The sequence below is a fragment of the Panthera tigris genome, chromosome D2, assembly GCF_018350195.1.
Source record: "Panthera tigris isolate Pti1 chromosome D2, P.tigris_Pti1_mat1.1, whole genome shotgun sequence".
Classification (NCBI taxonomy): domain Eukaryota; kingdom Metazoa; phylum Chordata; class Mammalia; order Carnivora; family Felidae; genus Panthera; species Panthera tigris.
In genome coordinates, this window is record NC_056670.1 from 57,988,681 (window position 1) to 58,012,842 (window position 24,162).

At 42.9% G+C, this 24,162-nt stretch overlaps 2 protein-coding genes across 5 annotated transcripts in view; both read right to left on the minus strand.

Annotated features, from left to right (window-relative positions):
- Positions 1-225: 225 nt before the first annotated feature.
- CPN1 (carboxypeptidase N subunit 1) lies at positions 226-23,339 on the minus strand. The gene is made up of 9 exons (XM_007080163.3): positions 22,148-23,339; positions 19,385-19,581; positions 14,451-14,606; positions 11,110-11,292; positions 9,709-9,820; positions 6,977-7,116; positions 5,621-5,720; positions 3,398-3,516; positions 226-502 (listed from the first exon to the last, which is right to left on the minus strand). Exons 1-9 carry the CDS (start codon positions 22,368-22,370, stop codon positions 389-391), a joined length of 1,344 nt encoding a protein of 447 aa, XP_007080225.3. The 5' UTR covers positions 22,371-23,339; the 3' UTR covers positions 226-388.
- ERLIN1 (ER lipid raft associated 1) overlaps positions 22,237-24,162 on the minus strand; it is a 58,226-nt gene continuing 56,300 nt past the window's right edge. For 3 of the 4 annotated variants that reach the window (XR_006209404.1, XR_006209402.1, XR_006209403.1), the window contains one exon: positions 22,237-22,322. The gene's annotated coding sequence lies outside the window, so the exon portion shown is untranslated. The remainder of the gene's footprint in view (positions 22,323-24,162) is intronic. The other variant, XM_042961119.1, reaches the window with a different exon arrangement.

The following is a 24,162-nucleotide window of genomic DNA, read 5'->3' on the forward strand; positions in this document are numbered from 1 at the left end:
ATTCAGAAATCTCCCTTGAGAGTCTGCTATGTTGCAGGCTCGGTGCTAGACTCTGGAGGCAAAGCAGCCAATCAGCCTGAGCTGGTCTCCAGATGCAGCGCGGACTGGCACGGAGCCTCCTGGATGCAAACCACAGCCCCAGAATCGGGAAATCTTACTGAATCCTGCTGAGTGTGTGCACCGCCACATCAGAGGGCTAACCCCGGGAACAGAGACCATTTGGAATTGTCGTGAATACATTTATATTTAAATATGTCCCAGATAATAAAATAGAAAGCATGTTTCATCTGATGGGAGAGCAGGAACAAGCCTTTCTAACGTGTCACCCCAGCGCTGTGGATTTCAGGCAGGGACTCTCTGGGGCCGCTTCGTCTCCTCATCTTCTTCCCTAGCTGACCCGGGGCTGAACTTTCTTTGGTAAGACTCTGCGTCCGTGCCCTGGGTTGGGAACTCTCCTCCTAGGGGTTGCTTGAGGGATGCTTCTCTTGAGATGGAAGTTAACCTGGAAGAAAGAAAGAAGCAACTAGGTGGGGAGAGGAGTCAGTTTTCCATTTCCTGGAATTCCAACTGGGGAGAACCTGTTTGGACCTGGTTTGACCACACTTCCAGGTCCTGAGGGCAGGGCACTAGGGAGCATTAGCACAGCAGGGAGCCACAGCAGCACCACGGCATCCAGCCTGGCTAACGTTCCCAAGAGGAGGTACATAATCACTGGTGATGACATAGGGTATACCTGGATGAACTTAATATACATTTATTTTATAAGTATGAGAAGAAAATGACATCCACACTTCAAACAACAATTTCACGGATACTGTTGCTTAGGACCAGAGCTATGACGGATGGTTCCATAATAATCCCCTTCATGCCAATGTGTGAATCACAGGTGTTGTGCTCAGGCATGCCAATGAATACCTCACATCTTCAGATCTAAACCTGCTGCCATAATTGCTTGAAAATATAGATAGTGGAGATGATACAGATTATTCATATGGATTCTTAAATTCCAAATTTCCATGTGCAGTGAACGTGTCCTTTCTGGCATAAGGCTGAAACCTGCCCTCTGTCTGTGGCCTGCAGATGTGAAGACGCTTCTGACTGAAAAGTGTAGGTCTGCAGGCTGTGGAACCTTCCTAGGAGGAGGGAGTGGCACAGTGTTCTAACCACATTCCCCTGAGGGATCCCTGGCTTCCAGGCCTTGGAACAGTCTGAGCTGCTGAAGCCAGCTGGGAGTTGAAAAACATGCACGCAAGCTCTCCATGGGGTCATTTTCCGCCCCTTCCACGAAAATCCATAGCCAGCTTTTCTGCCAGTTCCCCAAAGTAGAGGAAATCAGAGCTAATTACATCATTACCATTTCTTATATAGTAATTCAGAGATCTAGGAGAAAGAGAGAGAAAGAGAGGGAAAGGGAGGGAGGGGAAGAGAGACAGAGAGGGAGAGAGGGAGAGAGAGGGAGAGAAAGGGAGAGAGAGGGAGAGAGAGGGAGAAGGCAGCAAAATAAAGGAAGGGCAGGACAAGGAAAGGAGCTGACCTCTGGCAGGCTGTGGGGAAAAGCAAAGAGGACACTGGACTCTGGGAGATGGTGTGAAAGAGGCTTCACTGTAACATGAAAACCCTCCAGTAAATAATCCTTTTTTCTTTTTTCTTCCCTTGGCCAGATGGATCTCTGTTTAGAAAAACGAAAAGAGAAAGTGGCTCTACCGTGATCCGCAAATGGATTCTTAGTTGTTTTCCCCTCTGGGTATCATGTCCAAAAGACAACTTTTTTTTCCTTTCTGGGGTATATTTGACATAATGATGGGCTATCTTAATTTACTGAAAGGCTATATCACAAAGAAGTGACATCTTTTGAAGTAGATTACTTAAGAGGCTGCGCAGCCGTTTGCACCTGGCATTGAAGAGGGCTTGCCACGCAGGGCGGAATCCGCCCGTGAGGCTGCCTATCAGCCATTTGACTTTGGGGGAGAACGAGAAAAGGGCTGGAGGCTGGTGCGGGGAGAAAGCTGGCTGAGAAACTGGGGCCAGATAACAGGTTGCAGTGGGAGCTGCCTGATCTGCAAGTGGAAGTAGTTTTTATAAGGGGCACGAGCTAGGACTAGCAGGAGGAGAGGGGAAAGGGGGAACTATCTAGAAACTTCAGAGGACTCTTCAGAGGACATAAAGAATTCTCTACTTGGGTCCTCGTGTTAAAACCTGGGTTATGCACCCAGGTTGTGAGTTTAGCATGAGGTCCTTCAACACACTGGCTAAGATGGCAGCCCTGAAGGCCCCAGAGAGGTTCCAACGGGGGCTCCACTCGCTCACTGTGTGACTTTGGGCATGTTTCTTCTCTAAGTTTGTTTCCTTGGCCATAAAAGGGAAGACTTACGTGTCCCTGACAGGGATGTGAAGGTTAAATGAGATAGTTCTGGAAAGCTCTCATATAGTGTCTCATACATAGGAACCATTCAGTAAATAGTACCTATAACTATTGAGGACAACAAGCTACTTGACTGCAGAGTCAACAGAGAAAGGGGTGAGTGGGTCTGCTGGGCTCTAGGGTTGTACAGAGAAGGAACTGGACAGAGCAAGGAGGCCCCAGAGAAGAGCAGACCTGTGGGGAAACAAGGTCTGTAGGTGCTCATTAAATAGAACTGCCTCATTACCTCTTCTTCACTTGAGAAATCTGAGGACTAGTGTCCATGACCTCTGAGCTTCTTCAGCTCTGGGATCTTAATCTAATACGACCAAAGCTGAAAAGGTCCAGGCAGTAGGTCAAAAACATTCCTTGCTTCTCGTCCTACCTATAAAAGCCAGCTGTGGCCAGCTGAATACCGGGGAGTAGCTGGCTCTTTGGTCAAGGTGAGTGGAAAGCAAGACTGCCGGGCATACGGGGCACCAGGAGGGGGCAGAGTGCCATCTGGTGGTAGTCCTAGTTGACGGCACAGAGCTGGCAATCCAAGGGAGTGGATCTGGGCAAGGTCTGTGGGATTATAAAGGAGCATTTGTCGAGCACTTTCCCTGTGGAAGTCACTGTACTAAATACTTTATGTGCACTTTCCCATTCCAACCTCTTATAAAGCAGGTGCTGTTCACACCAACTTACAGAGGAAGAAACTGAGGAAGAATGATTAGGTAATTTGTCCAAGGTCTCTGGACAGAAGATAGTACTTTTTAGAAGAAGACAGTGCTTTTCATCACTATGCTATGTGAAACAGAAGAAAGAGAAAAAGCCAAAGGAAGTGGGGAAGGATATAATAGGAGAATGACAGAAGAAAAATAAGCATATGAGAGCAATGAATTTTTTTTTAAGTGAAACAGGGAAGCTCAGCAGTGATTAGAACCATGCAATAGGCTGTTTATGACTTTGTGTAAGTGATCTTTACAGTGCTCTGTGAATGTCAGCCTAACTCACCAGTTTTGGTTCTCCAGGACCCACGGTCACGGTCACTGTCTCTGGGTCGAACCCCGGTGCTGTGGCAGTGACAGTGTAGGTACCTGGAAGCAGTAGCCGGAAGTAATCGCCATGGTCACCTAAAAGTTACAAGAATAGAACTCAGTCTGCTGATTAGAAATCTGCCATTTGGGGCCTTGATAAGACAAATGATCTGAGGGTTTTAGCTGACCACAAGCTTGAATTTTTTTTTAATAGCATGATGAAACTGGCTAAGATCTAAAAGCATCTTAGGCTATTTTATGTAATAAGAGCATGGGCTTCTCAGCTCATGGGAAGTAGAAGTTTCACTGTGCTCTGTACTGAGCACAGCAGTGTGTTTAATTCTAGACCCTGTATTTTAAAACAAACTCATGTCCAGCGAAGGGTCACTGGGAGATATGCTGAAAGATCTATGAATGTTTTGTGTGGTAAAGAAACTACATGAAACTTCTGTTTCAATGTTTGAAAAGCCACTGTGAAGAAATGACATCTACCTAAAAAAGTAAGAATGAGAAGTATGAGTTTAAACTGTAGGAGGAAGATTTTGCTAGAAAGAAGAAAAACTGCTGTGACAAACAGAGCTATTGAAAAAGACATGGATGCTTTGTGAAATCGTGAGCACTTAGAGACTGAATGAGCATCCCTGGAACAGCTACACAGTTGTGCAGTGCACAGTCTGAACTGATGGCCATGGTCCTGCACTAATGGACAGGACAGGACGGCCCTGGGTTAGAAAACCAGCCATCAGTGGTGTTGTATGTATGTAATCTTATATTGAGTCAGAGGGCTGGACTAAATGACCACTGTAGGTCTGATTTGAGAATCCTATTTTCAATATTTCTTCCATCGCCTTCTAAAGGGGAAAATAAAATTCAAAAGAGAGCCTATTTTTCTATGGCAGGGATATACCATTTTGGCTAATGACTTTGTATCTCTTTAGAAACAATTGTGACCATGCCTTTAACATTTAAGTGTATAGCAATGCATAAGTGAAATAGTAAATGCAATTAAGAATGAGACAGGTGCGCCTGGGTGGCTCAGTCAGTTAAGCTTCCAACTCTTGATTTTGGCTCAAGTCATGATGAGTTTGAGCCCCACATCAGGCTCCTTGCTGGGCTGCTTAAGATTCTCCCTCTCCCGGGGCGCCTGGGTGGCTCAGTTGGTTAAGCCTATGACTCTCAGTTTCGGCTCAGGTCATGATCTCATGGTTTCATGAGTTTGAGCCCCGTGTCAGGCTCTGTGCTGACAGTGTGGAGACTGAGATTCTCTCTCTCCCTCTCTCTACCCCTCCCCCCGCTCATGCAGTCTCTGTCTCAAAATAAATAAAAAAAACTTAAAAAATTAAAAAAGATTCTCCCTTTCCCTCTGCTTGTCCCCCCATCTCTCTCTCAAAAAAATAAAATAAAAAATAAGTTTAAAAAAGAATGAGACACACAATAAATAATAAGGCAGTATCTTCTCTGCCCCCTTTAAATGCCTGTAATTTCTTTTAAAATACTTTAGCAGAAGCAGTGAATTATCATCCATATCTTGGATAGTGTAAGTTACACCCCAGGGGCTGTCATTTTCTTAACTGGGAACTTACACCCAAGAATGGTTAGATAGCATGTATCATAAAGGCCCAATTCCAGATACAGCTATGACTAGGGCTTTGGCTATGTTTATTTGTAATCAATACTAGATGCTTTTCTAAATAGCATAATGAATATTGGCAATGAGTTTCTTCAGTAGTGAAATGAGTAATTTGTTAATTTAGCATAGTGAGTGTTGGAAGTGGGCTCTTATTGGTGGAATTAGCGGTATTCAATATATAGTGATTGGCTGGAATGTTTCAAAGACATTCCCTGCCTGTGCATGAATAGGGTATGAAAATCTAGCAAGCCCTGAAGTTCTGAGGGACGCCCAACGTTTGATCCCTAAACGCAGGTCCAGCCACTGGTATGGAGGATTCTGGTTGCATTGGGGCTTGAACTCACGAACCATGAGATCATAACCTGGGCTGAAATCAAGAGTCGATGCTTAACTGGCTGAGCCACCCAGGTGCTCCCCTGTCCCTGTTTCTATCACCTTTCCTGTCCCTACCCCCAGTGTCCTTGACACCCCTGCTAGTCTCTCTGGCGTACAAACTGGCCTCCTGATATGCTGAAAAGAGGTGAGGACACGAAGGCTTCCCTCTCACTCCACCAAGCAGTGGCCACCTACCTGAAGTGACATCATGGTTAATCCCACTAACAGAAATGACAGCCTCCGCAAGGTTATTATAATTCTCATCAAGCACCATTCCCTTGATGCCCTGGTGTACCTGTAGGAAAGTTTACAGGGCACAGTTAGGACCACAAAACAGGCATCCAGTGTTTGGGAGTCCTCAAAGCTTTCTCATACATTTTTGCCTTTGATCTTCACAAAGATTATGGTAACAGCCGCTTGATTAACTTGGTCTCTCTGTCTTCCTATTCCCGACAATCTCTTCTCACAGAGCAAGGTGACCCCTGAGAAAACCTAAGGCAAATCACAACACTAGCCTACTGTCTATCTCTATGGAACTGACTACTGTTGACACTTCATGTAAGTAAAATTATACAATAGTTGTCATCTTGTGACTGCCTTATTTCTCTTTGCATGATGTCCTCAGAGTTCATTCATGTTGTGGCATGTCTCAGAATTCCCTTCTTTTTTAAGGCTGAAGAATATTCCATTTTATGTCCCTACCACATTTCATTGATCCACTCATCCATCAATGGACACTTGGGCTGCAACCTGGGTTGCTGTTACCTTTTAGCTATTGTGAATAATGCTGATATTAACAAAGGTGTGCAAATATCTCTTTGAGATTCTGCTTTCAGTTCTTTTGGATATATGCTCAGAAGTGGGATTGCTGGATCATAGAGGCTATTCTATTAGTAATTTTTGAGAAACCACATACGGCTCTTCATAGTGGTTGCATCATTTCACAGTCCCAGCAACAACACACAGGGGTTCCAATTTTCCGCATCCTTGCCAACGCTTGCTATTGTCTGTCTTTTATTGTAATTTTTTTTTTTTATTTATAGAAGCCATCTGAATGAGTGTGAGGTGGTATCTCATTGTGTAATTGATTTGCATTTCCCTAACAACCGCTTGTTGGGGGCCTAGCACTTCCTGTTGTGCCCACATCAGGGAGCCCCTTCTCCTCTAGACAGCTGCATGATCCTCTCCCTCACCTCCTTTGTGTCCATTTCAATTCATTTTCTCCATAAGGTTTTCTTCACTACATTTTGCATCTAACATGTTATGAAATTTACTTTATTATTTTGTTCATTGTCTATCTCTCCTAACTAAAACATAAGCTATATATGGGCAGGGAAATTTGTTTGCCCATAATCCCTAGCATACAGTACTGTTTCTGACAGATAACTGTGCTCAATAATGTTGAGTGAATAAAATGGCTCAGTAGAAGCAGCCCAGATGTACTGTACAGAATCAAAGCAGAAGTCAGCACTGAGCCTCACAAAAACCCTTGCTACCATCAGAAAACACATCTCCTTCTGTAACTAAGAAAGTTAAAGAATAGGATTTTACCTGTTCCAAGAATTGGATTAGGGCTTCCCGATTACCCAGCCACTCACGCTGTAATTCCTCTTGGCGGGGAAACTTGTCACAACTCAGTTCCAGTGTGATCTCAAAACAGTTGGTGTGGAGATAGTTAAAGTCTTGCATTCCTGAGGGAAAGAGAGTGGTAGCGGATCTACAAAACCAAGATCACACAAATGCCCCACTTCAACTCTCTTTTTTTTTTTTTAATTTTTTTTAATGTTTATTTATTTTTGAGAGAGAAAGAGCGTGAGTAGAGGAAGTCCAGAGGGAGAGAGGGAGACACAGAATCTGAAGCAAGCTTCAGGCTCTGAGCCGTTAGTACAGAGCCCAAGAAACACGGGGCTTGAACCTGCAAACTGCAAGATTATGACCTGAGCTGAAGGTGGACGCTTAACCAGCTGAGCCACCCAGGCGCTCCCCACCTCCACTCCCGTTAACCAAGATTTCTCCTCCACCACCACCACCCTACCCCTCTGTGACCTTCTATTCTACCTCTTGATCTCCACTTATTTTTCTCCTCCATAAAATCTTCCCCAATTTCCCGGTTTTCTCTCTTCATAAATGCCCATTTTGTTATCACCATCCTCTCCTTTTCTCCATCTCAACGCTTAAATTCACTTCTTGACCTTCTTAGCATTTCCAAAGTCTGCTTGTTAGTCATGCCTTGATATTAGACTGCACCTGTACTGCTTCTGGGGGGACAGATCTTCTCTCTGGGTGATGATGTTCTTCAGACCCTGGAGCTTAGAGATGAGATAGATATCTTGTTTTCACAACCCTCCTCCTATCTGAGACTGCTGCACTAACCTGAGAGCAGTTAACTCAGGAAAACAGGCCCCTGAAAAAACAGAAGGCAGCTATAGTTCTCTTCCATCTAATGCTTGTCTGCGTCTATCTTCTACATTATTCAATTGAATCAATTATTTTTTTAATATGTTCCTGATCATTAGAGTGGTGTTTATATCACAAATGTGTTTGGGTTAAAAACTATTCATTTAATCAACTTTTACCTGCTCTAAGTTAATGAACATAAGCAGCTGTTGTAGAAAGAATAGAGAGAGCTGAAGAACAACTGTGACCTCTTACATTGGATCTCTCTCTGCATCAGAATAATCTAGAAGGCTGTGTCCAGCCAAATACAGGTTTCTGGGCCTTAGGTATGGGGTGAGGTCCCCTAATCTGCAGTTCTAACAAGTTCCCAGCTGATGCCAATGACGCTGGTCCAGAGACCACACTATTGGAACAATCATTTTAATGAACTGAATAACCTTGGAATTGTATCAGCTTATTTTGGGGCAATGATTCTCAGTGGAAGCATGGGCCATGCTTTCTCAGATGATGGGAAAGGGGAAAAAAAAACAAGTACAATTTGGGAAAGTATATTTGAGATTTTAAACTGTGTGGGGGGCACCTATTGCTTTCTTAATGCAAACTAAAAAAAATAAAGTTCAACAAAATCTTCTTACCTTGTGTTCAAGCAAGTTGTCAGCCATAAGAAGTCTACCACTTCCCAGTACATGGTGACTCCTTAACCTTCCTCCTTCCCACTTTCCATAGAACCAGCCATCAGTTCAACCCTTACCAGGGAGCTTTCTGTTATCTGGGCTCTGTCCAGGTCAGATTTGAAAGGATAGGAGAGACAGCTGCTAAAACATGATGCCTAAAAGAACCTGGCTTCCTGCTTCAGTCTCTTCTCTATCTTTACGGTCACTGTCTACCAAAGGTTCATAAACAGACTTCTTGCCTCTTGGTGATGGGGAAGGGCCAGAGAATGGAGAGAGAAGCCTCTTGCTCAAGGTTTCTGCTATGCTGTCAGTGGCCAATGTCCATGGCAAACTCCAGCTCACAGGAGATGGGCAGACAGGGCACAGAGAGCATATATCACAGGAACTGTTGGCATCTAGGCCAGCTCCTTTGGTCATCTGCTGCTCTGTGAGGTATACCTCCATGCTACTTAGAAAAGACCCTAACATCTATAAGCCATGCATTTCCAATGCTTTATGTACATTGTTTTATTGAATATTCACATCAAAATTATAATGCAAGTATTGTTATTCTTAAAGTACAGATGAGAAAAAGAGGCAGAGAGATTAAGTAATTACCCTGAAGCCACATAACTGGTAAATGGGCAAGCTGGGATTCAACCCAATGTACCCTTACAGCCATACTCTTAACCACTTGACTACAGTATTTCCCTCCTATGCCCTAATCTATAATGTAAACCCCAAGTTTTAAAGGACCACATAGTGGGACACCTGGGTGGCTCAGTTGGTTGAATGTCTGACTCTTCATTTCGGCTCAGGTCATGATCTCAAGGTCGTGGGATTGAGCCTTGAGTCAAGCCCTACATCCAGCCCTGCATTGGGCTCCATCCACTCTGAGCATGGAGTCTGCTTGGGACTCTCGCTCTCTCCCTCTGTGCTTCTCCCCTGCTCTCTCTCTCTCAAATAAAACAAATAAATAATAACAAAAAATAATAAAATAAGAATTAAAAACAAAAAATAATAAAGGACCACAAGGTATCCCTACCTTCATTTTAAAGAATCAGAACATGACATTAAATGCCAACTTAAGACTTCTCCATTGCTCAGATCTCTACTTGAATGCAAAATTCTATAGTATTCCTGTTGTTTCCCTGAGAAAAAGTGATAATTTAGGAGAGATGAGCCCTATTCCACCTCAACTTAAAGCACTGTTGTGCCCAGGACTCTTCTTACCCTTGCTGAGAGAATACCAGGAGGCCCCATTGGTGATGCCGTCTGGGAAGTAATCCCCACAGTTCCATCCCTGGTGCATCCATCCATGTGCATAGGAGTACACCTTGGCCAGCTGCGGGTAAAGTGGATGGAGAACGACTTGAGTGCTCCCGACTCCTCGGCAATGCTCACACTTAGAAGTAGGGTGATACCACGAAGCCCCACCCTGTATAAACAACTCATTACTTGCTTTAGTGAAAGAAAATACCAGCAGGCATAGGGAGAAGGTGTGTGTGTGTGTGTGTGTGTGTGTGTGTGTGTGTGTGTGTGTGTGTGTGTGTGTTGGACTAGAGTTAGGAGAACTGTGTTCTGATTTTTCCACCTGCCTGGGGATAAGTTTCAAGTGCAAAGTGAGGGGTGACACGAGGTGACATATAAACTCCCTTCTAGGTGTACCATATTCTAGCTTAATTTTATAAAACAAGGAGCAAGTAAAATAGGCCTTTACCATGAAAAGAATTACAGTAGAACCCTCTTACCCATGGTCTCCGTTACTTGTGGTCAATTCGGGTCTGGAAGCAGATGATCCCCCTTCTGACAACATGTCAGAGGGTCAGTAGTAGCCTAACACTAGGTCACAATGTCATTCCCCTTTATCTCACCACATAGGGATTTTATCATCTTGTATCATCACAAGAAGGGTGAGTATAACACAGTAAGATGTTTTGAGAGAAATTCATTTAACTTTTATTGTAACTTATACATAACTATTATTATAGCATATCGTTCACATACCTTTTATTATAATATATTGTTATGATTGCTTTATTTTATTATTAGTTATTATTGTTAATCTCTTACCGCACCTAATTTGCAAATTAAACTTTGTCTCATGTATGTATAGGAAAAAATTATATATAGGGTTCAGTACTATTGCAACTTCAGGCAGTCACTGGGGGCCTTGGAACACATCTCCCATGGATAAGGGGGGAATACTGTATATATTAGGTGTGAGAGGTGTGTGTTGGGGGAAGAGGAATATATGCGGAATCTCTATAATTCCCTTTTAGTGCTACTTTATAACAGTGGAAAAAGGAGATTACTAGAGAAAGTTATAGTAATCTATTTTCTTTGCAAAGCAGTAACTGGTGTTATTCTCTATGGAATTCATTAATTGATGAATTGATAATTAATGTTTATTATTTGTATTAATTATACATTACTACTAATATATTAACTATAAAATAATCTGTTGATTTTAATCTCTTGATTTTATTTGAACTATTAGGTAAACATTTTTTCATGCACATGGTCTATTTTTCATTAACATAGTCGTATTACCATAACCTCGTAAATCAGACCCCCTAAATCCTCTCCTGAGTCCCACATTCCTCTGGCCGGACAAGCTGCCATTCTGCGTACCTTCTGGAAAAGCTTGTCATCGGGTGTGGGGGTATTGGCAGTGCGGCGCACCCCTCGGACCCGATGCTCCAGGGACTTGTCATATGGATAATTGGCCACCACTGCTCCTCCGTGGAGATTGGCTGAAAGAACAAAGTTGAAGGAGCGGATCCAGTGGATCACAGCCTCAGTCTCGGGCTCCACCTGTGGACAGACGAGGGGCTGGCAGTGAAGCTGCAACCGGAGGTGCCATCCAAATGAGTTTGTCAGGAAGTGGCCCGAGAGGATAGTACGTCTGAATAAAACAAAGAGTGTCCTCCTGGATATGAGCAGAGGAGATGGGAAAACTCTGGTCTTTTGCATAATAGTTTGAAAAATTTAAGTGGAAGGATGCCTGGGTGGCTTAGTCAGTTAAAGCATCCAACTCCTGATTTCGGCTCAGGTCATGCATGACCTCACGGTTCATGGGTTTGAGCCCTGTGTCGGGCTCCATGCTGACAGTGTGGAGCCTGCTTGGGACCCTCTCTCTCCCCCTCTCTCCCCCTCCCCCACTCATGCTCACTTGCTTTCTGTCTCTAAATAAATAAACTTAAAAAAATAAAAATAAAAAATGAAGTGGATGGACTCTTTTTCAAAATGACATTAAAATTGGAATGTGGAATTCCAATATATAAAGTAGGTAAAGGGAGAGCATTTAGGGAGGTGAAACTATGGTATATGATGCTGTAACAGTGGACAAATGCCACAGACCATAGAATGTATACCATGAAGAGTGAGCACTAATGTAAACTATGGACTTGGGTAGTTCATCAAATGTAACAAATTACCACTCTGGCTGGGGGATGTGAACAATGGGAAGCAGGGAGTATATGGGGACTCTGGACTTCCCCTCAATTTTGTTGTGAACCTAAAACTGCTATAAAAAATAAAGTCTCTTGGGGCGTCTGGGTGGCTCAGTCGGTTAAGCGTCCAACTTTGGCTCTGGTCATGATCTCGTGGTTTGTGAGTTCGAGCCCTGGGTCAGGCTCTGTGCTGACAGCTCGGAGCCTGGAGCCTGGAGCCTGCTTCGGATTCTGTGTCTCCCTCTCTCTGACCCTCCCCCGTTCATGCTCTGTCTCTCTCTGTCTCAAAAATAAATAAATGTTAAAAAAAATAAAAAATAAATAAAGTCTCTTATTGAGGACTCATCTCAGCAGGCACAACTCGCGGCTACTGAGAAACTGGAAGTTCAAGATGAAGCTGTCTCAGGCATTCAAGAAAACACACAGACTCCAACTGTACAAGAGCAGAGTAAAGAAGAAGTTGATGAAATAGGTGTGGCAATTAAGGACATAGAACTGGTCACGTCACAAGCAAATGTGTCAAGAGCAAAGGCAGTCCCAGCCCTGAAGAGCAACAGTAATGACGTTGTAAATGCTATTACGGAATTAACAATGTAACCATCTGAAAACAAGAAACTTTTTTTGGTGTTTCAAAAGAATAGCTGCAGCTTGGTCTGGAATTTTGTACTGTTTCTATGATTAATAAGTTATGGCTTCTTCTTGGATGAGAAGAGAGAAAGAGAGAGAGGTTTGAAGAGGGTGGCATGGCTGGAGAGCTCAGGGACCCGGCTTGGCTTCTTTCTGACAACAAGGAAGGGATTCTCCAATTTACCCATTGCTCCAGTGGCTTCTGAAGCACCTCTGCAGATATTAAGGGCTCTAGTAAATACACCTGGGAAGCTGGTTGACCCAAATGATTTTCAACCTCCTCTTTACACTACTGCATCCGCTGTAATGTTGACAAGTAGAACACACTCCTGTGGTCATATTCAAATTTAATGGATTAGATATAGTATGATACGGGCCAGTCTTGCCTAAGTAGTTGAATTCTACCCTCTTGATTGCATATTATGTTCCTAGTGAGTGACAGCATTCTAAAGAAAGCCTTGAATCTACTTGGATTGGCAGTGTAAGTAAATAATTTACAGTCTTCAGTGTTTTCCCTCCTCTCAGGATGGATTTGCTTAGAGGTTATGTGGTGTTAATGTGTTAATGGCTCCCCTTGGACTAGCGGTCAGCTGAGAAGGCCCCCATCTTTGCCATTCCTGAGGGACTGGATGAATAGGGTTGAGTCTTGCCCGATCAAAATGGATAAGATACCAAAGGCACCAGTCCTGCTCTGTGACCAGGGCTCAGATCCTTTGAAGCAGCCCTTTCTCCATGTCCTAAGCCACCATCCATCAGCATGAGGCCAGCTTCTCACTGCTCCTCTCCCATCAGGAGCAAGAAGACTTACTTTTCATTGCCTTTTTTCTTCTAATATGGAGAAAAAGGAGCCAGTGGAAGTCTAATTACTATTGGCTCAATTACCTTATTTTACTTGGACCAGTTTAATAAATCAGGACATCCTTCCGGCTAGATATGCCAACTACTACAAAGTTAGTTTTGACTTATTATTTACTTGAGCCAAGGGCATAGTTGCTATCTGAAATCTAAACTTGTCAGCAATGACTCTGCCTCATTTTCAAGGGGGAAAAACTGAGACTATTCTTTCTGGAAACTCCCAATAGAAAGCCTTACACCTGCAATCTCTAAGTTTAAATATTCACAAATAGAATGTTTAAAGTACCTTATACAGTAGAAGGAACAGGGTGGTGGTGGGAATGCTCTGAGAATCACAGTGGTTATTCCCAGGAGCACTCGCATTACTACGGGTGGCATTCCAGGCCTCCAGGCCTGGGTGCATCAGCTGGGCTCCTCAGATTGTGAGTAAGGGAAATGACAGTAAGGTAAAGCAGCTGAGAGTTAGACAGAAAGGGCAGAGGAAAACTGTAGGAGTGAGCTGCCTGAGCTTCCTTCTGTAGCTAATTGTTGGTGAGCACACAGTTCATCACATGTAAGAGAGATTTATCTACAGAATGCTAGAGTCCTCTTTTGATGGGATAATGTGGTAGAAAGAATGTTGCCTTAGGAATCAGAAGGCCTGGGTTTTAATCCTGAGTCCACCAATTACTAGCTGTGTAGGTGTAAACCAGGGACGGATCTCAGCCCTGCTTCGTATGTTCACTTCACAGCATTACAAATCAGCTGAAACACTGGCTAAGTAAGCATTTTGTAAAATGGTAAAGTACTGCACAATGGTATGATAACCGCTTTCACTTCGCTACCACTAACATCAAACAGCATGTGCTCTGGGAGGGCCTCTTTGCTGGGGGAGAGAGTGAATACAAAGAGCGGAAGATATAGTTCTTGCCACTCTACACAGATTAACACAGAGTTGAGTGGATGCTTAATTCGTGCTTGTTTAATTGATGTGGAGATTTCGAGAAGCGATTCCAGAAGCTGATTTACCCGCTTTGGCATGAACATTTCATCTCCTACCTGACTCTTCCAGTTGTCTGGGAGGGGCAGGTGGTGGTTAGGGCCTCCGTGTTTCTCATTGTAGTAGACATAGGTGTTGAGGTCGGGGAAGTTGCGGTTCAGGTCCACTCCATTTGCGTTGTTCCTGCCAACCAGGTATCCAGAAATGTCTGTGCCCTAGCAGGAAAATGGAGAAACGAGAAAGGAAGATTTCAGACTGGATCCCATATTTGAAGTACACTGCATAGTTTTGGCGGGGGGGGGGGGGCGCATTAGGTTAATCTATCAAATGATGCACCATTTTCTCCATTAATTTATCCAAAGTCCCAGCGGTGGGGTTCACATTTCCCTGTAAACCACGTGTCGATGGTAGAGATCCCAGGAGACACTCTGACAAGACTGGATGTTTCAGGATAATGGGAACCCTATTTTTAAAATATGGCTTTATTGAGGTGTAATTTACATACCATAAAATTCACCCATTTTAAGTGCACAATTCAATGAATTCTAGTTCCCACTGAGAAGAGTCGTGTGAGCATCAGCATAATCAAACTTTGAAGTATTTCTAACGCCCTGAAAGGAGACCTCACGCCCATTCAATCACTCCTCATTCTTAGTCCAGCCCTACGTAATCACTCTCTGTCTCCCTAGATTTGCCTTTTCTGGTCATTTCACTAAGTGGGATCACACACTTCATGTTTGGCTTTTATCACAGGACACAATGTTTTTTGAGGTTCCTCCACGTTGTAGCATGTGTCAGTATTTCATTCCTTTTCATTGCTGAATAATTTTCCATTATTTGGGTTTACTTACCAATTAATAGACTATTAGTTTCCTAGGGCTGCTGAAACAAATTACACAGACTGGGTGGCTCATCACAACAGAAATGTATTCTCTCACAGTTCTGGAGTCCGGAAGTCTGAAATCAAGAGATCAGCGGGGTCATATGCTCCAAAGGCCCTAGAAGAAGGTCCTTCTTTGTCTCTTCCAGCCCCTAATGGCTGCCAGCCATCCTTGACACACTCCTTGGCTCACGGATGTATTGCTTCAATTTCTACTTCCATTTTCACAGGGCTTCTCCCTGATGGGTGTCTCTGTACAGATTTCTTTCTTCTTAGAAGGACACCAGTCATATTTGAGTTGGTCACCCCAAGCCAGTATGATTCCACCTTAGCTTGCATATGTAAAGACTCTATTTCCTAATAAAGTCACAGTCAGAGGTTCTAGGTTAGACACGAATTTTGGGGAGGGTGCTATTCAACCCTGTACATGGACATCTGGATCATTTCCACTTTTTGGCTACAGTGAATAACGCTGCTATAAGCATTCATGTACAAGTCTTTGTACAGATGTATGTTTTCATTTCTCTTGGGTAGTCACCAACTAGTAGAACTATTGGGTCATAATTGAAGTCTATCTGTAACCTTTTCAGAAAATGCTAAACTGTTTCCAAAGCGGCTACACCATGGAAACCACCCCCACTGTTTTTATTTTTTTTTTTATTTAGGATCCTTGTTTACCTTTCTTCTCATCAATGTCAACCTCCTGCATTCCTTTATTTCCCTGCTCACACTTCAGCTTGTTATCATTTATTTGGTCATGTATTCACTCATTCATTCATCCTTTTAGCCAATCAACATTTACTTAAATGCGTCTCTACTCAAAGTCCTCTGAAAAACACTAGGAAGGGAGATAATGAGACGTTATGCTTACCTTCCAGGAATTCACATTATATACGGGGAGATAGATATATATGTAAATAATTAAAATATATAAAGTGGCAGAATAGTGATATGTTCAAAGGCCATCACAAAACTGAAATGCCATCTAATGTTTTGTATGGCATTAGAGAAGGGGAGGAGTGTTCACTGGAGCCCTGTGGATGGAGAGGGTGGAGCCCAAATTAGTAGCAGTTCCTAGAAGTGGGGTGAATGGATGGATGTGCTAAGCTAAACACTCACAGATGTACTACCATTTTCATATTTAAAAAAATCTTTATTGTTCTTAGATTTCTCTATTTTTCATGGCACTCTGCTCATATTTTATTCCTATATCTCGTTGAGAACATATTTTTTTTTTAAAGTTACTTTAAGTTCCCTAATTCATTCTGCTCTGATATAAAATATCTGTGTGATTTTTCAGTTTGGGGTTTAATTTTTCACTTCTATGAGATAATGATTTTCATCACGCTTCCAGGAGTTTTTCACTCCTTGCTCATTCATATCAATGTAGCTCACAACTGTCCATATTAACAGTTACATTAATTTACTTATTAGTTGATTTGCCACTCACATCAGATCATTAGTTAGGCTGCAGGTAAAGAGTTTCCTTAACAGAAAGTTCCCATAAACAGGGTAGGTGGTGTATTTGTTTCCTATTCCTGCTGTAAAAAATTACCACATACTTAGTGGCTTAAAACAACACAAGCATATTATCTTATAGTTTTGGAGATCAGAAGACTGAAATGGGTTTCATAAGAGTAAAATAAAGACACGAGCAGGGCTGTGTTCCTTTTGAGGTCTCTAAGGGAATCTGCTTCCTGATTTTTCCAGCTTCTAGAGGCCACCCACATTCCTTGGCACGACATCTTCAAAGCTCTCTGTGGCCTTCTGCTTCCCTCTTCCACATTTAAAGCACCCCTGTGATTGATTACACTGGACCCATCCAAATAATCCAGGATATTTTAAAGTCAGATGATTATTTTACCTTAATTCCACTTGCAACCTTAATTCTCCCATGCCATGTAACATAACATATGCACAGTTTCTAGGGATTATAATTTGGGAAACTTTAGTGGGGTGGAGGAAAGGGAGATTATTCTGTTTTACCTACAGGTAGCTTTAAAGTTTGGTGGCCAGGCAGGTCTCCCCTGTATAGCCCTGCAGACAGGTTTCCTCTGGGTATGGCAGGTAGTTCTGGAAGTCTGAGAACCTGAATAGGCTTCTCTTGCACTCAGGTTCAAGCTCTGCTCCCTCTGAACAAGTACACAGCAGGTGAGCAGAGGTGACTGGCTCCCCAGAGATGGCTCTAGGATTTACAAGGCTGGCAGGGATTCCCCCCACTTCCCCTCACCCCACTTCATTCTACAAGAGATGTGGGCAAGTCTGAGGTTCTCTGGTTTCTCCACTGCAATATAGGGAAGGTTCAATAGAAGGAAAGCAACCAGGCTGGAGGTCTCCCCCATATCTCTTCCAAATTTTCCTGCTGTTTTGGAAACTCAAGCCTGAAGATGTTAATGTGCACTTCTCTGATTTTCCAGTGGAGGAACAAAGCTTTCTTTTTTCATTTGATGAGTTGTGTTGGCAGGAAGCTGTGAGAATGCAAGGGTCAAATTTGTGTTTCATTCAGCATCTTGGTTCCATTCTCCTCCCTGCCTCTACTTACCTCCCCAGCACTATTCTTAAGTAGGTTAAAAATGGGATGGGCCAAAAGGACAGACGCCTCATGGTTCTACTTGTACGGGATAGAGTGGTCGGATTCATGGAATCAGAGAGGAGGATGGTTGCCAGGGGCTGGGAGGAGGAGGAAATGGGAAGTTACTAATGAAGGTACCTAAAGTTTTGGTTGAGCAAGATAGATAAGTTCTGGAGACTAGCTATATGACACTGGACCTATAGTCAACAATACTGCATTGTACACTTAAAATTTTGTTAAGAGCATAGACTTGATCTTTGGTGTTCTTACCACAACAAAATACAAATTTTTTAAAAGTTAAGTAGTGAAATCTAGTTTTAAAAATGAAAAAAATTTCAAGACTACCCCAAATAAATTGGAAAAAAAAAAAAAAAAAAAAAACCTCTTTAATTTATAATTCTTTACCCCAAACCCCAAACAAACCAGGTTTAATTAAGCACAGCTTTTAAAGGAACATATCCATTATGTAAAGCAGATGCCTGGCTTCACGCCCCTCCCCCCAAATTCTAATTTAGTAGATGAGGGTTGTGGGGGGGGGGGAACCTAGGAATTTATATTTCAAAAAATCTTCAGGTATGATTCTGATGCACAGCCACACACACACAAAATCGTTGATTTAAAGTTAGGCACACTGACATTTTAAATTTACGTCAAGAAATAAAGTAAAAGCCCACAGATCCCTGCAAAATGTAACTCTAAAATAAAGAATTAGGGCTCCTGGGTGGCTCAGTCAGTTGAGTGTCTGACTTCAGCTCAGGTCATGGTCTAGCAGTTAGTGAGTTTGGGCCCCTGCATCGGGCTCTGTGCTAACAAGCAGCTCAGAGCCTGGAGCCTGCTTCAGATTCTGTACCTCTCTCTCTCTCTCCCTCCCCTGCTCATGCTCTGCCACTCTCTGTCTCTCAAAAATAAATAAATGTTAAAAAAAAAAATATTTAAAATAAAGAATTAAAAGGCTGAGTATGATGCTAGTAGAGGAAAAAGTCGTACATAAATACAGTAAAATATTCACTGAGCAAAGCACACAAATGTCTAATCGCTATGGTGTACACCTGAAACTAATATAATATTGTATGTCAATTATACCTCAATTAAAAAAAAAAGAAATATAACCAAATGCATGAAGAATCTAGAATTAGCCCCTGACTTCGCCATTCTGGGCCAAGCTAGTTCTGTTTCCCTCCCCCCAGCCCAATGCAAACGGTAAGTGTAGTGTGGCAGGGAGAAGAGTGTTTAGAGTAAGAAGCTAAAAATTGAGGGAAGGAGGTTTTGCAAGAGCCCTTCACACCTGGTTAGTAGTTTCCAGTTTAAAAAGCACTGTCACAGATATTGCCTCATTGATCCCCACAACAAAACCGGGAGGTCAGCCGGAAAGGTGTGGAGGCAGCCCACGTTCACTGCCTAGGGAGCCACAGCGCTGAAGCGGGTCGGCACACTGTTGTATTTCCACCCGCCTTTTCTCTATTGCACAGTGGCATCTACAGCGGGACTGGGCTGATGCTTTTACGGACTCCCCGGAGGGCTCTCGCCCCGGGGCTCAGTACCTGGGCGGCAGCCACCTCGTAGCCGTCTGGGTTCATGGACGGCATGATGTGCACGCGCGTGCCCTCCACCAGCCGCACGATGCGCTGGTTCCCGTTCCGGAACTCCTCGCACAGGAACTCCGCCAGCTGCAGCAGCAACTCGCGGCCCAGCACCTCGTTGCCGTGCATGTTCCCCACGTACTTGACTTCCGGTTCCACTGCAGGCGCGACAAGAACACGTGAGAAGAGAGAGGATGGGGAAAGTTTGCAAGTGGCAAGGATTCCTAACGTTGCATAGGAACCTTTTCCCTCTCTTCGCGTAATGAACACATGAAAATCTTATGCTTCCATTGGGTCTTTTCCAGTGATTCCCGAGGCCCTTTTGAACAAATTACAATCATAAATGCTACAAAAATCCATGCCATGGAGCCCCTTCTGTGTTCATTACTCCTAATCTTCACAGAAAACCTGTGAAGTAGGCATCATTAGCTCCAGAATGAGGGAGGTGCGGAAGCAGCTGAGTAACCTGTTGGAGGTCACCTAGTTATTTAATAAGATGGAGGCCAAAGCCCAGGTGCATTCACAGTAGCCTGGTGCTTCTCAGAAACAAGTCTTTTCAGGTTAAGAATGGTGTTTTCACAAGAAAGCAGGCTTTCCCTACTTGGGTTATGGCATAACAGTTCCTAATCATCCCAGTTGAAAACTTAATTTTACAAATTTAAGTCAGATCATGTCACTCTTCTGCTTAAAACCCTCCAGTGGCTTCTCACTTCATTCTAAAAGCCAAAATCTTTACACAGGCTTATAAGGCACTACCTGATCTCCTGCCTAGGATCCCTATCCCCAACCATACTGCCCTGACCTTGCTTCCTCATCGTTCACTCCGCTGGAGCCACAGGGGGCTTCCTTGCACTCACACACACCAAGCACACTCCTGTTCTTTCCTGTCTGCAAAGACTTTCCAGTTACAGTGTGGCATGCTCCATCACATGCTCAAAACTCACCTCAAAAAAGAAGCTTTTCCTAAACAGCAACAACCCCCTCTCCTGCTTATGGCATTCTCTATCTCTCTTTTAAAGGTTATTTTTTTCTCTATAGCACTTTTTTTTATCTGACTTAATATGTATTTACTTAGTTACCCATTTGTTGCCAGTCTTACATGGCTAAAATTAAGGCCCCTGAGGGAGGTGTCTTTGTTTTATCCTGTTTGTTGTCTATTCAGAGTCTACAAAATAGACAATCAGTAATTGATAATCAGTACTAGATAATCAGTAATATTTGTGGAATGAATGATGAATGCATGAAAGGAATGAATGGATTAACAGCTAAATTATAGGGCATCAGAGAAAAGAGAGATTAGCGAGGGCTGGAATAGTATGAAAGAGCTTCAAGAAGGCCTTGAATGCATGGAGTGAGGGGGTTGCCCTAAAACTAGTACCCACAAGCTTCCGCAATGAACACACACCCCAAAAAACATGGTGCTTTCTATGCAAGTGTTGCTTCAAAGCAAAGTCCTTATCCTTATTTAATGACATAGACTTCCTTGAGCCAGTGCCCCCCCCTCCCATACCCTCCTCACTGGCCATGTAACATTCTAAAGCTGTCACAGACAGGATCCATTGAGTGTGAGGTTGTCACTAAAGGATTTTAAGCAGGGGAGTGAGAAGATTAAATATTTGGGAAAAGTATTCTGGCATCTGTGTGCTGAAGGGAAGTTTTAGAGAGTGGTGGCAGGTAGGGTTTGAAAGAGTCGGGAACCTAGTGTGATGATATAGGCAGGTTGCAATGATGTTTGGCTGGTGTGGGTGGTGTGGAAGTGGAAAGGATGAGAGAGATTTGAAACTGACGGTGTTTAGGAGGAACAGACATAACTTGGATGTCACAACTGCTCTAAGTCAAGATATGAGAAATTAGACACAACTTCAATGCCCATCATTCAATGAACTGTTAAATACAACCATGCAATGAATATCATGCAGCCAAAATTATGATGAAGATGTACATTTACAGATATGGATATTACTTATAAAAGACTATGAAATGAGAAAAGCTGTTCTATTATGATTCCATTTTTATAAAAAAAAATATGTGTATGTGTGGGGGGTTGTTAAACATGCATACAAAAAAGTCTGGAAGGATATGCATCGATATGTTAACAATGATCATCTGTGAGTGGTAGGATTATGGCGTGAGCTTTTTTGTTTGTTTGTTTCCATACCTAATTTCTATTTTAATCTAAATACAGGTTGCTTTTATAATAGAAACAAATTAACAAAAAGTAATGCAGTGCATAAAACCAATTCCCAAGACCTCAAACTATCTCCAGGATCCCATACGTATCATACTGTCATTCCCCAAAGAGAATGACAAACCCAAACCCTTTGAGGCTTCCTGAAAGAACTAGAAGAGCTGATTGTTTCTGCTTATGTCTCCTGAAGCACTGGTTAAAGACAGCGTAACAGCAAGGAAGAAAGAAGGGTAATGGGAGGGAAGGCAGGGGGGCTGGGATGGGAGGAGGGAAGATGACTCACCTTTTAGCATTAAGGTCTTGAGCAAACAGAACCTCCAAAGGAGGAACAGACTAGAGCCTGAATTAGGGTTGTAGCTCCCCAGAGGCAGGAGCAATTTGAGGGCTAAGTGGGGAAATATTTAGCACAGATGGAGGAAGAGGTGATATTTTATAGGTGGAGGGGTCCATGGACTTCCCCAGAAAACAGCCCCAATTACTGGATTTGTCAGGGAAGGGTCCTGTCCCATACACTCCAAGAACTGCTCAGGGCTTACAGGGCTCGTGGATTCCAGGGTAGTCGCTGAATTCCAGCACGTAGAGGTGTCTCCCCTTCACACTGCGCCCGATGCTGTAAACCCGCGTGATGTAGGGGCATTCGTTGTGCACCTTGTACAGCGTCCGCACAAGGTCATCATAGCGGTGGTGGCGAAAGGTCACTGGGGCAACCAACTTGAAGAGAAGGAGGAGATGGAAGAAGACTGAGAGCAGGCCTGACATCTTGACAGGCTTTTTCAAAGAGACCCACTAAAATGGGCTCCACCTTTCCCAACAACCAGTCAAAATCCAAGGGCCAAGAACCAGCTCTTCCTAGTTTCCCGCCAGTAAACACCAGTGCCACAACACCTGGCAAGGAAGTTCAGAATTGTCCCGTTCAACGCTGGAAATTATTTATGTAGCTCTGGGATAGCCACTCATCTCTCCTCCCCCATCTCTCTGATTTTCCTAATCCAGGGAAACCTTTTGAAAGGCTTTTGTACTCCCCCAGATTGGGTAGTTTCACTGATTCTGGCTTACTGATTAACTGGACTGTAAACAGGCTTCAATAAATAGTTGCTTATAACCCTTTGATTCCCAGAGAATTTTGAGAAACTTGGCTTGTGCTTATTCCCTATATTACAATTTAAGGAGATGTATTAATTAGAATTCTCTGTCCATTTCGATCAATCCCACACACTGCTGCCAGACTCTTTCTGAAGCACAGCTCTGTCTTGTCTCCTTGCTCCTCAAAAATCTTTCAACAGTTGCCATTGAGAAAATGGAAAGATGAGCCATAGGCCAGGAGAAAAATAACTGCAATTCACAAATCTGACAATATATCCAGAATACATCAAGAACTCTTACAACACAATAATAAAGCAACCCAATTCGAAAATGGGCAGAAGATTTGAATAGACATTTCACCAAAGTAGATATATGAACAGCTAATACGCACGCACATTTAACGATGTTCGCCATTATTGGTCACAAGGAAATACAACACAATGAGGTATCACTTCACATCCACTAGAATGGCTATAATCAAAAAGTCACAATAACAAGTGTTGGTGAGAATAGGGAGAAACTGGGACCCTCGTGTGGGAAAATAAATGTTGCAGCCACCTTGGAAAACAGTTTTGCAGTTACCTAGAAGGTTAAGTTTATACTTACTGTATGACCCAGTAATTTCACTTCTACGTATCTACCCAAGAGAAACAAAAACATACATCCACACAAAATGTGTACATGAATGTTCATTGCAGTATTATTTAAAATAGACAAAAAGTGGAAACAATCCAAATGTCCATTCACTGGTGAACGGATAAACAAAATATGGAACATCCAAAAAATGAAATATCATTTGACAATAAAAAGGAATAAAGTACTGGCATATTGTATAACATGGATGAACCTTAAAAGCATTATGCTTGGTGAAAGAAGTCAGATACAAAAGACCACATATTATATGATCCAATTAACATGAAATGTTTATGAAAGGCAAATGTATAGTAAATAAAAGGTTGCATAGAGCTGGGAGTGGAAATGTAGAATGACTATAAGTGGGCAGATGGTTTCTTTTTAAGATGTTAGAAGTGTTCCAAGATTAGATTGTACAACTCTGTAAATCTACTAAAATTCACTGAATTGTATACTTAAAGCAGGTGAATTTTATGGTATACAAATTAGATCTCACCAAAGCTGCTTTTTTTTAAAAAAGAAAAAGAATGAAGTACAGTCCCTCCCCCCACAGTTAACTATAAATTTACTATATAACCTAACAACTCCACTCTGGGCACCTATGCAAGAGAACAAGGACTTGCACATAAGAATGTTCATAGCAGTCTTGGGGCACCTGGGTGGCTCAGTCGGTTAAGCGTCCGACTTCTGCTCAGGTCATGATCTCACAGTTTGTGAGTTTGAGCTCTGCGTCGGGCTCTGTGCTGACAGCTCAGAGCCTGGAGCCTGCTTTGGATTCTGTGTCTCCTCCTCTCTCTGCCCCTCCCATGCTCATGCTCTGTCTCTCTTTGTCTCT

Bases quoted from the DNA above. Each gene is read 5' to 3' on its own strand.
- CPN1 (XM_007080163.3), bottom strand. From the start codon at position 22,370: ATGTCAGGCCTGCTCTCAGTCTTCTTCCATCTCCTCCTTCTCTTCAAG. The intron at 19,582-22,147 runs GTAAGCCCTGAG...TCGCGCCTGCAG, and splicing joins CCCTGGAATCCACGAGCCCT to TGGAACCGGAAGTCAAGTAC. The intron at 5,721-6,976 runs GTAAAATCCTAT...ACTTTCCTACAG, and splicing joins TAATCCAATTCTTGGAACAG to GTACACCAGGGCATCAAGGG.